This window comes from Thamnophis sirtalis, unplaced genomic scaffold (assembly GCF_051295495.1).
Source record: "Thamnophis sirtalis isolate CommonGarterSnake01/CBP01778 unplaced genomic scaffold, rThaSir2_p1.2 scaffold_3, whole genome shotgun sequence".
Lineage (NCBI taxonomy): Eukaryota > Metazoa > Chordata > Lepidosauria > Squamata > Natricidae > Thamnophis > Thamnophis sirtalis.
Window position 1 is genome coordinate 116,488,922 of NW_028261383.1, and position 16,649 is coordinate 116,505,570.

General features: G+C 40.0%; 1 protein-coding gene across 1 annotated transcript in view; it reads right to left on the bottom strand.

Moving 5' to 3' along the window:
- The window catches only part of LOC106540516 (rho GTPase-activating protein 44), a 116,976-nt gene that overhangs the window by 32,789 nt on the left and 67,538 nt on the right, over positions 1-16,649 (bottom strand). Inside the window, exons 2-9 of the mRNA XM_014055702.2 lie at positions 8,611-8,650; positions 5,700-5,804; positions 5,353-5,429; positions 4,481-4,592; positions 2,836-2,912; positions 940-1,057; positions 559-627; positions 344-425 (exon numbers count right to left, since the gene is read on the bottom strand). Of these exons, the coding sequence (XP_013911177.2) occupies positions 344-425; positions 559-627; positions 940-1,057; positions 2,836-2,912; positions 4,481-4,592; positions 5,353-5,429; positions 5,700-5,804; positions 8,611-8,650 (680 nt within the window). The remainder of the gene's footprint in view (positions 1-343; positions 426-558; positions 628-939; positions 1,058-2,835; positions 2,913-4,480; positions 4,593-5,352; positions 5,430-5,699; positions 5,805-8,610; positions 8,651-16,649) is intronic.

A 16,649-nucleotide genomic window follows, 5' to 3' on the forward strand; every position in this document is an offset into this window, starting at 1 on the left:
TTAATGCCTGTGTTGTTTAGTGGTCATTAGACTAAGACTATCTGTCGATCCCATTGAGTCCTTGCATTTTCGAATAAGGTGGCAGTAATTAGTCTCAAATGATAATTTGAGGTATCATTTTGGGGTATTCTGACTGGATGGTGTTATTAACTGGATGTGATTATTATTCACTCTCTAACTTGGTAAATAAGCCAACAATAGCAGAGTGGAAGTTTATGGATTTTATGCTTAATTGAGAACTAAATCATCCTGAGACAAGACAGGAGTCACGTTGCTTGAACAAAGAGTCTATAATGTGTCTTGTATATAGTGTTAATCGTAACCTGAGAAGCACCATACTTACCCTGCTGTGCTTTGATTTGAGGCAACACATTCTGCAAAAGTGCTAATGACTTTCTGTGGTACTCTGCTTGCACTTCTATTAACTGGGAGAAAAATAAAATGGGATGAAGGCTGTAAGAATACACGATCTGAAAGGCACCACGGTATTACAAAAGGGAGGGGGAAGGAAGCCAAAGAGGGACAAAGATGCTAAAAGCCAGGCTTTCTGATACTTACAGTCTGAAAATAGTTTGCATAGTCTATCTCTTTGGCCACAAAATTGTACATGTCAGCTGAGAGCTGATCCTGCAGGAGGTACAAAAAAAAGAGAGCACAGATTCTAACTCAAACTCATGTTTCCTTATCTTTACAGAAAATTTAAAATATATCCAAAAAAAGCAGAGCAAGGCTAACTGTATTGCAATTTACGGGGCTAATATTCCTTTTATCGATCTGACACAAATCAGCAAATACACAATAATACCACTTCCTGATTGATTATTATTTGCCATCCCAACTACCAGATTTACATCTATAATAAAAAATGGATTTGCAGCTACTTTCTGGCCACCTCCCGGATGTCAATTAACTAGAATAAAAAGGGGGAGGGGGAGATACCCTGCAAATCTCCACTCTGTTTGCTGCCTCCTCCATCTCTTCCCTGAGAGCATCCGCTTTGGCACCCGAAGGTTGCAAGTTGCTTGACAAACCTGAAGACTTGGCTGACTGTTGCCATCTGTAGGAGAAAGAAGAGCAAAGATGTAGGCTGTTCAGTGGGACACAGGACCTATCATAGCACTGTTTCTCCCTGTCTTGCCAGAACAATATAAGATCATGTCACATGGAAGGGACCACAGCTTAGCTTTCCCTCTGCCACAAGCACAAGCTAATTTTAAGAGTGAAGGCACTTTTGTTAGCATGAACTGATGCCAACATTTTCAAAGAAGGAGATTGGGACTGATTACTGGAGACAACTTAGTGACTCCAGCTCTCTAATGAGATGCCTTATTCAAGTTACTTTCATCCCACCCATCTAAGGTTCATGTCATTGCATTCGATTCTGGAAATCCCTGAAAGCTTGATTATTTTCCCAAGCCTTGGGTAGGATGGTAAGACCCTGCAACATTCTGTTATATTTAATATGATTTTTCTTTTTCTTTTTATGGATGTGTATCTCTTTGTTCTTTCATTTTATTGTTCCAGCTTTTTTTATAATGTAAAAGGATTCTGTGTCCAGAATCACTGTGAGTCGGGTGTTTTTTAATCTATGCGTCCCTGAGAGGTATTTTTCCCTCCACAGAAATGTCAGCTCAGTGTCTCTGTGATTTCAAATTTCTCCATTTTTAAGGCAATGTCACAGCTCTTTCAGAAGAAGGCAAAAATAGCTGGGTTTTTTTTCCAGGAATACCAAGAAAGAAAAGCAATGTGTGTATCTTCAGGCAAATAGTTACTCTCTAGCTTCACAAAGAACACAGTAACACTAGAAAGATTTCATTTTATTTATTTTCATCAGTGAAAATCTCAGCCGTGGGATTCCACAACTGGAAGGTGTGAAAGATAACAATGCTTTTGGCCTAGTCAGGGCAAGGCCTCTGGCTAATAAAGGACGTTGAAGCAATCATGTCTATCGCAACACCAATCTGAACCTTAATTTTTCCCTGGACAATCAAGATTGAAAACACATGACAGAGGATTGCAAGGAAAATGAAATTCCTCCTGTTCTTTTTTCTTTCTTTGAAAGAAATCTTTTTGGATTAGAATAGCAGAGACAATGGGATTTTGTAGATCGCTATTTTAGTTGATCAAGATGGTGATTACAGAATTCAATTGTCCTTGCTTTTTTATAAGAATAGGAAGAGGAGATTGGGACAGATTACTGGAGACAACTTAGTGAGTCCAGCTCTCTAATGAGATACCTTATTCAAGTTACTTTCATCCCACCCATCTAAGGTTCATATCATTGCATTCAATTCTGGAAACCCCTGAAAGCTTGATTATTTTCCCAAGCCTTGGGTAGGATGGTAAGACCTTGCAACATTCTGTTATATTTAACATGATTCTTCTTTTTCTTTTTATGGATGTGTATTTCTTTGTTCTTTCATTTTATTGTTCCAGCTTTTTTTATAATGTAAAAGGATTCTGTGTCCAGAATCACTGTGAGTCGGGTGTTTTTTAATCTATGCAAATAAACACATCTTTGAAGAATCTTTCCCTCCATTTTTTAAAATCATAAAGTCAGCACTAATAGATTTTCCCCTGTACCACGATGGCTGCTGCCGACCCAAACTGAAGGCTGATGGAGAGAGCACACATTTGTACAATCCTGATGTATAAATGACAGGAGACAGGTCAGTCTAGCATAAAACTCCATCTGGGATGGGTTTTCTTTTTCAATACTGAAAGCCGCCCTAAGGAAACTTGTTCTAAAAACTAGTCCAGCAATAAAAACAGACACACATAGCAAACAAAGACTTGGCAATGCAAAAGCAACTGAGGAAAAAAAAAGTCTCTTACCTTGTCCTTGATGAATCCATGTCCAGGACTAATTTTGCTAAGTGCTTCCTCTGTTTTTGAATATTTGGGATTTCTACCTGAAGTAGTATTTTTAGTTAAAAAAAAGGAAAGTTATACAAGGAATATTGATAAATAAGACTGCATTGCAAATTCTATGTACTGAACTTAAATGACATCATAGTAAAGTTGCAGGCCTAGCATTACAGCCAATGCCAGAACCATGGACAGCTCCTATCCTGTAAGAACACTCACATGGCTAGCAAGAGAACTTGCCACCATCACCTTCAGAATAGCTACTGGCATTTAAGGAACAAAGCTGGAAGGAAAAGAAGCTTCCACCTAGAGCAGCTTTACAACCTGGTATTTTCCATGTGTGTGTGGCATTTTGATCATCATAAAGCACAACCAGGCGACTATGTTCCCTGAAAAGTCTCAGAACCCTTTGGCCTGTAACGTCCTAAGAACACAAGGAAAGATGGTGTGGGGGCACAGAAGAGAGAATGTAGCTCTGCAATTCCTGTCCCATTGTAGTAGTTGCAGAGAAAAATTAATAGAATTTCACATACATATGTTTATATGAATGAAAGAAAATTGGATTACAGGTAGTTCTTGGTCAATGACTGGCCTATTTAGCAACAGTTTGAATTTATGATGATACAGGAAAAGTAGTTTGATGAATAGTTCTCACACTCATGACAATTGTAGCATTCCGATGGGCACATGATCAAGATTCAGGTGCTTTGCAAGTGGCAGCAGTTTACAATGGCCACAGGGGATCCCATGGCCACCTAATTACCATTTGCAAGCTTCACCATCAGTTTTTGACAGGCAAAGTAAATGGAGAAGCCAACAGAAAGATACAAGTTGCAGTCATGTGATGTTACCTTTAATGACCACAGGTGATTTAAACAGAATCACAGACTGCAAGTCTGGTGCAGGGATGCAATGTTTCACTTAATGACCATGTTGTTAGCAATGGAGTTGCCTCTCTCAATTGTGGTCATTAGGTTAAGATTACCAGTATGTGTTTGTGTTGTATGCAGGAAAAACTCAGGAGTAATTAAACTAGACAGTATCTCCATAAATAGACTGAAAACAAACTGTGAGGACTCTCTCTGCTTAGTTCCTCTGTGAAGTACCTTGCAGATGATATAAGCCCTAAACAGATGCTCACTTCTGACTCTTATAATCACAGTGATAAACATGGCTCATTTAGTACTTGAACACTAGGATAGGATCAGATCAGTGGTGTGAGTCAAATAATTTAACAACCAGTTCTCCCCCCTAATGATTTCTTCCAACAGCCAGTTCACCAAACTGCTCAGAAAGTTAACAACAGGTTTTCCCAAAGTGGTGTGAACTGGCTGAATCCCACCACTGAATCAGATATATTTTTCCTACTTGGTTGTAAATTTGACTTCTTAAACAGATTACCTTATTAGTTCCCTTCATTCATTTTGTTGATATGCTATTACTTCCTTTCATTCCAGGATCCAAACTCCAAGAGGTCAGAGATCACAAGTTTTTGGCTACAAACAGATCCTGAAATGCCTCCTGTTCTCAGATCTGCTAGAGATCCACTCGCATTTATACCAAACCTAAAAGACCCATGGCAGAGATTCACTTTGAAATAAGCAACTCTTACCTCTGCCAACACAAACAGTGGTTCTATCACATCCCTTTCAACTTCCAGCTCAAAGTGGATGAGCTCTTGAGCTAGCTTGTCCTCTGCTTCTCCACATAATTTCAGCATCTTCCTGAAAGGAGAAAAGGCAGATCTCAAGGGAGAAAGCAAGCAATAGATTAGGAGAGCAGTTGATCCAAGAGATGTTCTTCAGAGGCAGGGCAGGGTAGATGTCTACCATTAATGATGCTTAGAGTCACCTGAACCAGGAGATGGGCAACAAATAAATTTGACAAACAAACAAATAGTGTGCCATTCTTTAATAAGTTGCAGAGCATGGAGGCTTCTATGGCTTGTTACCTTTGTTATGTTACTACACATTTTCCCACTGAAAAGTCACTTTCAGTGATAAATAATCAGTAAAAATTGTGGATAGTAAGAAATGGCTACATGCTGTTCCAGCTTCATGCTGTGATTTATCCTTCGATTTATCTGACTTGAGGTTGCATGTTGGAGATCGATCATAATGGATTATAAAGTCCTAAGCTAAAGAGGTCTGTAGGAAAAAGTGGTGGCTTATTTACAATTAGTAGAAGCAATTCAAATGGGCAGAAGGGTAAATTATTTATCACGAACACTGTATTTGTGGCTTTAAATTCTTTTTTTTCTTCTTTGTGATGATTTGTGCTTGTGAGCTGCCTCCTCTTTTATGAGGAAAAAGGTGGAAGTAAGGCTCATTAAATCAATCACTTCAACCTTACCACAAGCACTCAACATGTTTTAAAATGAATAAATTGCCCAAATGGAGAAACTTTATTGGGATTGAAACACTTTCCTAGCTTCTCCCTTCCCAAAGTGGTAGCTGTTCCGCAGACACTGGACTGGAATCTTACCCAAGCAGGGAGTCATCTCCTAGGATAGCTGAACCCTCCATCAAGCACTGAGCAAGTGACGTCAAAGGCAATTTCTTCTGCAACAAAAGCAACTGTTGTATGATTTTTTTAAATAAAAAGAACCAATGATATCCCAGCCTTTTCATCTCTCATTCAGAAAGCAATTCTACTTCCACACAATCAGTATTTCGAACCATTCACTTCCCACCATATTCTTGGAGAATTCATGCATATACGTGAAAGTGGAAAGCCCCTTGAAGGGGTATTTGCATCTTAATTCCACTGCTTTCTCTTTTCGGGGTAAAAGAGCCCTATTCCCTGATACAGGGGATGCCAGGATCTCTCACCGAGCGCTTATCAGAATCTGATCCTTGCTGCCCCTGAAGACATGCCGTCAGTTTCTTGTGCGTGCTGTGGGAGACCTGCTTCACCAGCTCCAAACGCTTCTCCACCTGTGGATGGACAGCTCAGATATCACATCAGAAAAATGCATCCTTATTTCCCAGCATGCAACTTTCCTCATGGTAAATCCTCCTCCTCAAGGTAAGCTGCTCCTCAAAGGAAATCCATGACCAACCTTTACAGATATTTTCATAATTCAGTTACAATTTGCTTTCTGAAACGGTCTTTTTTTTATAGTATGCTGAACCGTGCAAAATGAGAGAACATATCCCATTACTCCTTAACACAAATATAACTTTAATGCTTAGACCTAGTATTATGTTAGGCCATAATGTGGTTTGCATGACTGGATACAACCTGATTTAAAGAAGTCAATTGGAGTTTGTAGTTTACTGATTAGAGCAGATAAGCAAAAGTAGGCATACATGGCTACTTTCTAATTTCTTAGCTTATTCTTTGTTTTTTGGTGTAATTGACTCAACCACCTGATTAGTCTACAGAGGTACAAGGAAAGATCAGGTTTTTTAGAAGGAAAAATACTGACAAGACCAGTATCAACAAACAAGAAGTGACTGCCATTGTTATTTTCCATGTTGATTTATTGATAAAACCAAGAATCTTACATTAAAACAACTGTGATTTTGCATGAATTGTAGCACTTGGCATGAATAGTGCATTTTCTTTTTGTATCCCAATAATATTTGAACTATTGCAGTTAGTAAACGTATTCAACAGGAAACAAGGGGGCAATTATTTTAGCCTTCATTTTAATTAAATGTCTTAAAATATAATTTAAACCTTATTAGCCTAAATAAATTTGTTACCTAATAATAGTTTCTCTCTCAATGAACAGAGTCATAAAAGGTAAGTTATAGAATGATTTATGAGTGCTCAAGGGCAGTAGATAAATCCTGGGGAGAGGTGAATCTGGTTTGGGGTTAATGAAAGTTATAATCAGGACTGGACTTTGGAAAACCAAGAATGTTAAGGCAATTTTTCACTTTACGTTTTGTATTCAAACATAAATATCAGTACAATTAGATGTATCTTTTGTCAAGTATGATAGAAGATCAAATATAAGTAACATTCAAAGGGATGAAGCCATTTAATATATGTGAACTTTGTATTTTCACATATCTTACTGAATTATATTTCTAAAATAAGAGTCAATGCTTCATATCATGAGTACACTATGTACTAAAAACAATTCTAAAATCTAATTAGAGTAATAATGATTTTTCAGGTCCCTTGGTGAATTAGCTAAGAAAGTATGGTTTGACAGGAATTATATACTATGACAAATCTCATTAAATAACTATGGAGGTGGAAGGAACTACAATGAGAATTTGCTAATGGTTATCTTCAGAGACTAGCTACCCAACCTACATGATTAGGTAGCATTATGACACTTCAGTTCCCCTCCATTAAGTAGTATCACATGATGGAACCTGGGAAGCACAACCTGCCCTCTGGAGAACACACACACACACACACACACAAACACACACACACAGAGGCACACAGGTATACACAGAGGGAGTTTGCATCAAGATACACCTGGATTCCTGCCCATGTTCAAAATAATTCTAAAACATTGCATATGGATACTGCATGTTAGTTTATCTTTTAATGGTTGCTTTTCATCTGCCATTTCAGTGGCTATTTTGTTTTTGTTTTAATTGTACTGCATGATTGGTTTTGCTGTATAAACTTCTTTTAGGGTATAAAATGACTGTATAACTTGATAAATAAAAAAATAAAAAATAGGTAGGTTGAAGAGAAGTAAGTAAGTAAATCTTAAAGACAGTTATGCCTTAGTTCCCAAGTGTTCAATGAGTCAGGCAGGTGTACACTTAAAAGTATTTGACAGGGCAGAGGGCCAGTGCATTGAAATATAAGTAGGCTTTTGTGGAAAGCTAACCTATATAATGCAGACATAAACATTAGACTTAGGTCAATTGTACAACTCATTAAATAAAAGCCAGGCCAGTTACATATCCTCAAGTTGTTCCTACTGACCATCTGTTTTATATTTAGAATCTCTGAATAGGAACGTAAGACCTAGGCAGAATATACACAAGTAACTATCACAATGGCAGGAGTCACGGATGTCCAAGAGACAAAAATATAATGGACTTGATTGAATTTATTCTGTGTGACCCAGCCTACACATGAATACCTAATATCTGGAAGGGACTGTTTTTTAAGTAACTTTCCCTCAAAAGCTTTGGACAAGAATACCTATAATCTCAGCTAGCACAGCCATTAGTCAAGTTGTTTGGAGCTGATGAAAGGTCAATTCCAAAACTTTTCGAGATTACCATATTTGGAAAGGCAGCTCTACAAACTAGTCTAGGCTCATGTTAGAAGCTTAATATAGTTTCATACATCTTCCCAATGACTGAATGTAATTGATCCTAACACAGAAACCTTTATCTTGATTAGGGACATATTTCAGACATCTCTTCTATAAACACAGAGTACCACAGAATTCAGCAACATTCAGTGAGTCTGCTCTGGAGTTAACCTTTTTTGAAAATAGCATTCACTATCAGTAGAAAGATGACATGTCAAAAACATATTCACATTTAGCAGAACGTGTTTTTTAAAAAAATGTAATTTAATATTTTCTACTTTCTAACTAAAATAGAGTTCAAATATGTAACAGTAGAGTCTTCTTTAAAAAAATATTAGAGAGCTTTCCCTTAACACATCAACTTTATTCTCGAAACCTTTGTCATTCTTGGTCCCAGTAAATTCTATCAGAAAGACTGTTTTTTTTTATTTCATGCGTGGCAAATTTTAGTATCAAACAATGGCAAGCATAAGGTATCAGGGAGAGAAACAGCATAGTACCTGCAAAAGATCTTCATTCAGAACTTCTGTTTTCTCAGCCCTAAAACAAAAAGAAAGCATAGTAATTCAAGATAACACAATGAATAGTTTGTCACACTTTAAAAGTGAAATTTGAAACCTGGACAAGATTAAAGAAGAGCACTACCTTCAAGGCTGTTTAGAACAGAGACCATTGTACAAAATAAAAGAAAACCATCCTATTGCATGGTGACTCTGCTAGTAGCCTAAGACTAAGGATAACTGCAACCTATATCATATATCCTATAGCAAATGATAATCAAAGTTTTAGACATAATACTTACTGTTTACTGATCTACTTACCCTTATTTTTCTTGACCTTTACAAAACTATAGCTGAAATGAACCCCCTTGGACGTCGTTTTGGCTGGCAGAGTGCTGCAGGAGACCACCCAGGCTGAAAATGGGGCATATGGGGGCCGTGCATCTCTTGTGCCCTGTTTTGGCAGTCAGAGATACCGCAGGCCAGTCATTTGCTAGTTCCAGGATGGCCCCACAAGCCAAATTTAAGCACCCCATGGGCTGAATCCAGCCCATGGGCTTTGAGTTTGACATCCCTGTTCTAGAATCTCAACTTCTAGACTTTTACAGTAACAAATAGTTCTATGAATTTCCCTTAATATTTAGGAATTCTAATCAGTACGAGGTCCCCCCCCCCCTAATATTCATATGGAATCATTTCTGTAATTCCCACAAATTATTGTTGTTCTACCCCACTGGAGCTGGGCTTCATCTTTCTGTAGAAAATTTTCAGACTTTTTCTTCACTCTTTTTTTTCTTAAGCCTCAACACATTCAGCACTTTCAATCATATATTAGAATATCTAGAATTTTCAGACTCTGCATCCTTATTCTGATCATCTTCTGTAAATGCATATCCTAGAGTGTGGCCTCCAATACTCAATACTCAAATCCAAACACACCAGCTCCATTTTTCTATGAGCAGTGCACACATTTTATAGGTTTTGAGCCATGGTATGGGAATAGAATTTGCAGAGAGACTTAAAGCAAGATTTTGCCAGTTGTCAAAAGGGCACTCAATTTATTAGGAATTTTAATCAAAAGGTAGGGGCTGCCTTATAGAAAAGAATGTCTCCTCATTAATATATCAGAATGGGTCAAAAGGTTATTCATCCTTTCTTCTCCTTGTAGACCTCCAGGCTTCTTAGTCAGATTTGCTTTCTCATCCTAGGATCAAAGGAAATCTAATTTGCTATTCCCGACTTCATACTATTTTTCCTTTGTCTGCCTTCAGAATCAAACGGATATAAGCCACAGGGTTATTCTAAAGAAATATAGTTGCATAAACTCTTCTGCACATTAAGACTTTAAGACATTGACTGGCAGCCACCCAGATGGCTGGCTATATAAATGTTTTAAATAAATAAATTGGCACCTGTGCATGTATTGCTAAAGCAGTTCAATTTTTAACATTAATCTGAAAATCTGGCCCTTAAAGACATTTGAACTGAATAAACATATAGGACATTGTATTTTAAAGCAATACATGGGCATAAAAAAAGAGTGCTTTTGCTGTTACATGACTATCATTCTTCAAAAGTAATATCTGAATGTTAATTTTGCAGTTCAAATATCACTTTCAAGTTCAAGTTCAAAGACAAAATTGGATGATAAATTCCAAGTGCAATGTGTTCTGATTTAAATTGTGACATTTGTCTGAGTATATCGAGAGTCATTTTAAATATTACTATTTTTTTTGCTTCAATAAAAATAAGATTACTGATTAAATTTTTATCTTTTGCTTGAACAAAAATAACTGTTTGGTAGATTGAATCAACAATCCCTAATTTACTCCAGAAATCTGTCTTCTAATATAGCCAGGCAAATATCCTTGAATGATTCCAAAGTGAAGAACTGTTGCCAGATTTAGAAATTCTCAAAATATATTTACCTCTGTACCTTCCTAGGTATCATGGTTAATATTCACTGGGATATATTATTCCATAACTATATTCAATATTTATATCTAAGTCAACATGACTACTTTTTTAGTAGAAAATCTTTAATTTATGTGGGCAAATGTTTGGGTAAACCTGTTTCTGGTGAAAGAAACTGTATATTTATGTATTGATTTTAAAACCATGAAGTTTTAACATTTAGCTTTTCTCATATACAAGCCAACATTTAGCTTTTCTCATATAAAAAGCCCTAAATATATGCATCTTTCAGTGTGCAAACATTAATAAAATAATCTATTGCTCTGTCTACCTTCTTTAGTTCAGGTTTCCCATTCTCCAGCTGAGTACCTTGATGTGTTGGGATGACAATGTTGGGAAAAAAAGCTAATACTTGATCTATCTAACTTAAATAATAAAACCATCACTGCAAGTCAAGTTGGGTATAGGTAATTTAAATATTCTTTTTCCTGTCTGTCTGGGTTTCTCATATCTTTTTAGTAATAATAAATAAAAAACTTCCTTTATTCTTTATATCTAGATCACTACTTATAATATCTCAACAGAGATCTTCCTTCTCAAGCTATTACAACAAATTAAGTTTTATGGTTAATTGAAAAATTTGAAGAATTCATACTTTTGCTTGAATAAAGATCCATAACACCACTGAAAGCTTTCTAAACACCTTATGGCAATTTTCTCTCTAACAGCTGGGATGAGTAGGCATACTTTCTTCAAATAGAAGTGTTATATATTAATGTTTGCCAAATTCAAAAGTACTTTTTATCCCCTTCTCTCCCACCACCAAAAGCCATTGGTTGCTAGCTACCATTATTCTAGGGAAGAAGCCAATTTTAACTATTAAAAAAAATAGAACCAACTGAAAAATAGGTTTAAAGACGAAAAATATCTAAAACACTGAGTCCTATATGAGAAGTGTGCAAAATGAATTGGAGAGATTTAATGAATTAGAAAGTTTCTGGATCATTGAATTCTACCAGCACTGCTTGTTTCATTATAAGGTAGAAACTGACTACTGTGATGACTACTGAAGCATGTAATCAATATATCAATGTAGTTATTACAAAAGTAATGGACTCATATTTATGACCATGTTTCCAGGTTTTTTTTTAAAGTGCAACTTTATGAGACATGAACATTATACAGTATTTATTGTATTTTAAAAGCATAATGTTTACACAATCTACTTTCTTGGGGAAAAAAGATCATGCTCTTAAAAAAACTGAGTGAAGGATGTTTTTAAAAAAATTATCCATCTTTTTCAAATGAAAAACTGAATTATATTAAAATAGTGGTTTTTTTTAAAAAAAATCTAAACTATAAAGCTACATAAGGAAAACACACACCAAAACACTATAAGGGGCTGATTCAGCTTGTTACATTTCTTAATGTAATCTATATGAACATATAGAGAAAAAGATATGAAAATTGAACCATTTTCCCCTCATTTATTAATTCAGACAGATTTCTATCCCTCCAAAATCATAACCCCTTGGTAACTTATACATATGTAACATAAAAAGACCAGTCAAAATATCCATTCCAATAGGCAATCAAGCTTCATGGATAACAATAAAAACAATAGACAAAACCATAAAAAACAAAAAAACTTAAAGATGAAACAATGTCTTATTCAACAATTTCTGAAATGTCAGCAAGAAAAGGGTTAGCTTGATTTCCATGGGGAGGTTGTTCTACAGTTAGTTACTGCCACAGAAAACCTAGTGTCACCCTCACTTCAGACCTCCAATCCTCCTAGAATTGTGGACTGTTTAACAGTTTCTTCCTAAGGAATGTAATTGGTTGTGATAAAGGCTTTATAGGTCACAGCCAGCACTTTAAATTGTGTTGAAAAGCAGCCAGCAGTCTACAAAATCAGTATTACAAGTTCCAAATGCTAGGAGACTGAAAGTACAAGGGCCACTGCATTTTGAACCAATTCTAGCTTGTGAGCAGCAGTCAGAAATACAATTCCCAATATGACACATTGCAGTAGTCTAACATTTGCTGATGAGGGCTTGACTTACTGTGGCCAGTTCCTGCTGCCCAGATAATGTCACAACTAGCTAAAGCTGGAGATAGACCCACCTGGTGATAATTTCAACCTGGCATCCCAGGAAGAGCCATGAATCCATAAGAATATCCGAATCATGAATATGCTTCCTGATCTATAGTGTTTACTTGTCAAACAATATTCTGGTGATGACAAAGAATTCTGATGTTATCAATTTTGACTTAGTAAGATTTATCTTTGGTCTGTTCTCCACTACTCAGATCCCTACAACTTCCAGATACTGCATGACAAAGTAGAGTTGACTTTCTTCATCATATTAAACCGCAGGTCATCAAAAAGGTATTTCAGTGACTTCACGGAAATATTAAGAAGCAGAGGACCAATCCCTGAACATCCTATATATCCATGATAGCGAACCTATGGCACGTATGTCGCAGGTGGCATGTGGAGCCCTCTCTGCGGGCACATGAGCCATCGCCCAGCTCAGCTCCACCATGCATGTGTGTGCGCCTCCCGCCACCCAGCTGATTTTCAGGTCTCTGCCACGCATGCGGGAGACATGTATGCATGCTTGGGGGTGGGGGCACACACGCATATGCGGGGGCAGGGGGACTGTGGGGAAGAGGAAAAACCCCCTGCGGACTGTTTTTGCTCCCAGGAGGCTTCAGAGATGCCTGCTAGGACTAAATGGTGTGTGCGTGGGGGGTCATGTATGCAAGCGTTGGGGGCGGTGCAGGAAGCACATGGGGTCATATGTGCATATACAAGGGGCAGGACACAGGGGGTATCACACATGCATTGCATTATGGGGGTGGCCCCACACCTGCATGCTGTCACACATGCACGCAAGCTTTTGGCATGCGAGGACAAAAAGGTTAGTCATCACTGCTATATATCAAGGGAAACCAGCCAACATCTCCTCCTCTCTCATATACTGGAATCATCCACTGAGGACTGCATAGAAAGGGCGTTGGTACTTACCTGATACGCCTCTTCTCATAGTGGGGGGAGGAGTATCCAGGATGGTGTTGACTTTGTCCTCTCATGATTGGATGAGTCAGATAAGCTCTTTGGGTAACGCCCCCTGGCCAGCAGGACTACCCATTCTTTTGACGAAGAGCTCCATCCGACTCGTTGCACCATTCACTCCAGACTCTTAATTCAGTTCTTAGCTTTTATCGTCTTCAACATCAATATTTATATAACTTCATAAAACTGTGAACATAAAACTTAGTCGTACAAACATAGTCAGGGAGGGACTGGATACTCCTCCCCCCACTATGAGAAGAGGCGTATCAGGTAAGTACCAACGCCCTTTCTCCATAGTGAGGGGGGAGGAGTATCCAGGATGGGACGTACCAAAGCCTGCACGTCCCTAGGGAGGGAGACCCCAGAGGCCCCATGTCCCCCGCTTGTGCCAGTTGAGGCGTGGGCTCCGCCCTGTGAACCGCCTGCAGCGCCCTGCGTCCAAGAGGCCCTGCGTCCAAGAGGCTTTTGCCCTGCGGGGTAAAAGAGTCCAGTTTATGGTTCCTAGCAAAGGGAGAGGGGGAAGCCCACGTGGCTGCCCTGCAGATTCCGGCCAGGGCTGTCTGCGTGGCCCAGGCCCTGGATGTGGCTGCGCTCCGCGTGGAGTGAGCTGTGATATGATTGGTGTCTGTAAGCCCTGTGATTGGTATGCAGTGGCAACGCAGGTTTGCAACCACCTACCTATTGTGGTGGAAGTCACCCTGTTACCCAGGCCCCTATTTGGAAGGAAACAAACAGAGCTTCGGATTTCCTGACTGGCCTGGTTCTCCTGAGATAATCCTCAGGGCCCTCCTTATGCCCAGAGTGAGCCCCTTCTTTCCCCCCCGTCTGGACAGAAGTTGGGCAAATCAGTTCCTGGGTTTGATGGAAGCAGAAGCCCACCTTGGGATGAAGGGCGTAACCCCACTCTGTCTTAATGGGGGAAGCAGAGACCCTCCCCGGTGGAGAGCTTGCAGTTCATATATCTGCCTGGCGGGGGGGATGGCCACCAGAAAGGCCACCGTGAGAATCAGTAACTTAAGGGAAGCTGTTCGTAAAGGCTCAGATGGAGCACCTATTGGAGCGTCCCCTACCCTGTGTAAGTCCCGGGAATGGTACTTGAACGCTGCGTGCGGTTTGGGGTTGGAAGCCCCCTTGAGGAATTGTCTGATCACAGGAAGGTGAGTCAAGCTCTGGTTCCTGCCACGCAGGACAACTGGCGAGAAGTCGGGACCTGTCTCCTAATTGTGTTAGAAGCTAACCCTCTGTCCCGGCCTGCCTGGAAGAGGTCCAGAATCTGAGGCACTGAGGCCTGGCTAGGATTGTGCCCCAGGGAATTACACCATGAGGCAGAGGCCTGCCACATGGAGCCATATATACGCTCTGTGGAAGGTGTGCGGGCAGTCTGGATAGTCTGCATCACCCTGGGGGGGGGAGGGTCTTTCCCCAGGATGCTCCGTTCCAAGAGCTAAGCGGTCAGCTGGAGCCATTGACGGTCTGGGTGCTCCAGCGACCCCTGGTTAAGGGATATTCCCTCCAGGGGGAATCTCCATGGCCTCTCCGTTGAAGGCGACTGGAGCTCTGCAACCACAGTCTCCGGGGCCAGAGAGGCACCAAGAGAACCCCTTCTGCCCCCTCCCGAAGGGTTTCCCATATGACCCTGGGGATCAGGGGTAAGGGCGGAAGGCATACCGACAACCCCTGGTCCAGGGGCTTCGCAGATCGTCCGCCCCTTCTGCCCCCCCATGTCTGGTACCTGGAGATGACCCTCAGGAGCTGAGCGTTGAGGGCGTGGCGGATAAGTCGATCTCCGGGTGTCCGAAGCACTCTGCCATTTCCTTGAAGATTGCTGGCTGCAACTTCCGCTCCAAACTGTCCCCTTGGTCCGGCTGAGCCAGTCGGCTCTGATGTATCCCACCCCTGCTATATGTTCTGCCCTCAGCGAAAGTTGTCTAAATTCATAGGCTATCTGAGGTGCTTCTGCGATCTCTCATAGTCGGGCATCCCATTCTGAGTTTGTGGTGGGTTCTGGCATGGGGACCAGCCTATCTGACCCTTTTTTCCCCCCGGCCATAAGGGTGCTATGATTCTATGGCTAGGATTAGCGCAGAGATATTCTGAATGTAAACACCGATGGAGTTTAATGGGCGGCCACTAGAGTGTGTGTAACGATGAAGAGAGGGAAGCTAAGGCTCACAATAAAGGCCTGCCACAAAGGTAAAATAATAATAATAACAAGAATCACAACAACAATAATAATAATAAAATAAAATACAAAAAGGGGGGCATCTTCCCGCCTGATAAAACCAAGAAAGATTAAGGAAACAATTGGTCCCTTGCTGGGAGAAAGTGGCCCGAAGGTGACAGGCAGCAGGGGTAGAGCCGAACTATTTAACTCGTGCTTGGCATCTGTCTTTACCAGCAGGGATAAACTATCCAACCTATCAAAAACAGCACCCCAAATTCAGATTAGGGACCCAAGATGAGATAGGGAAGAAATGGTAGCCTGTCTATCTTAGGCAAGGTCCAATTCCCAGGACCGGGTTACACCCCAGGGATCTGAAGGAGCTGGCGGATGAGATCTCCAAACAACTGAAACTATATCTGTCAGAGCTCCTGGAGTACCGGAGAACCACTATAGAATTGCTGATGTGATTCCCCCCCTTCAGAAAGTGAGAAAACCGGCTCGAGAGCCCAAAGCCAACATGGGTTTGTCAAAAACAGATCATACTAGACTAGCCGTAATGAATGTTGTGTTTTATAGTTAATTTTTTATTCACGTTTCTTTTATGTCTTGTTTTGCACTCCCTTCCCCCATTGTTGTAAGCCGCCCTGAGTCCCCTCAGGGAAAAGGGCGGCCTATAAATGTTCAATAAATCTAAATCTACAAATCTTCTTAGATTACGGTGACAACCCTAGTGGACCATAGGAATGCCATTGATATAGTTAACTTGGACTTCAGCAAGTCCTGATAAGGTAGACCATAACCTACTACTAGATAAAGTAGAAGACTGAGGATTAGACCTAGTCACACCAGGTACCTTGGTAACTGGTGCACACCCCTGTA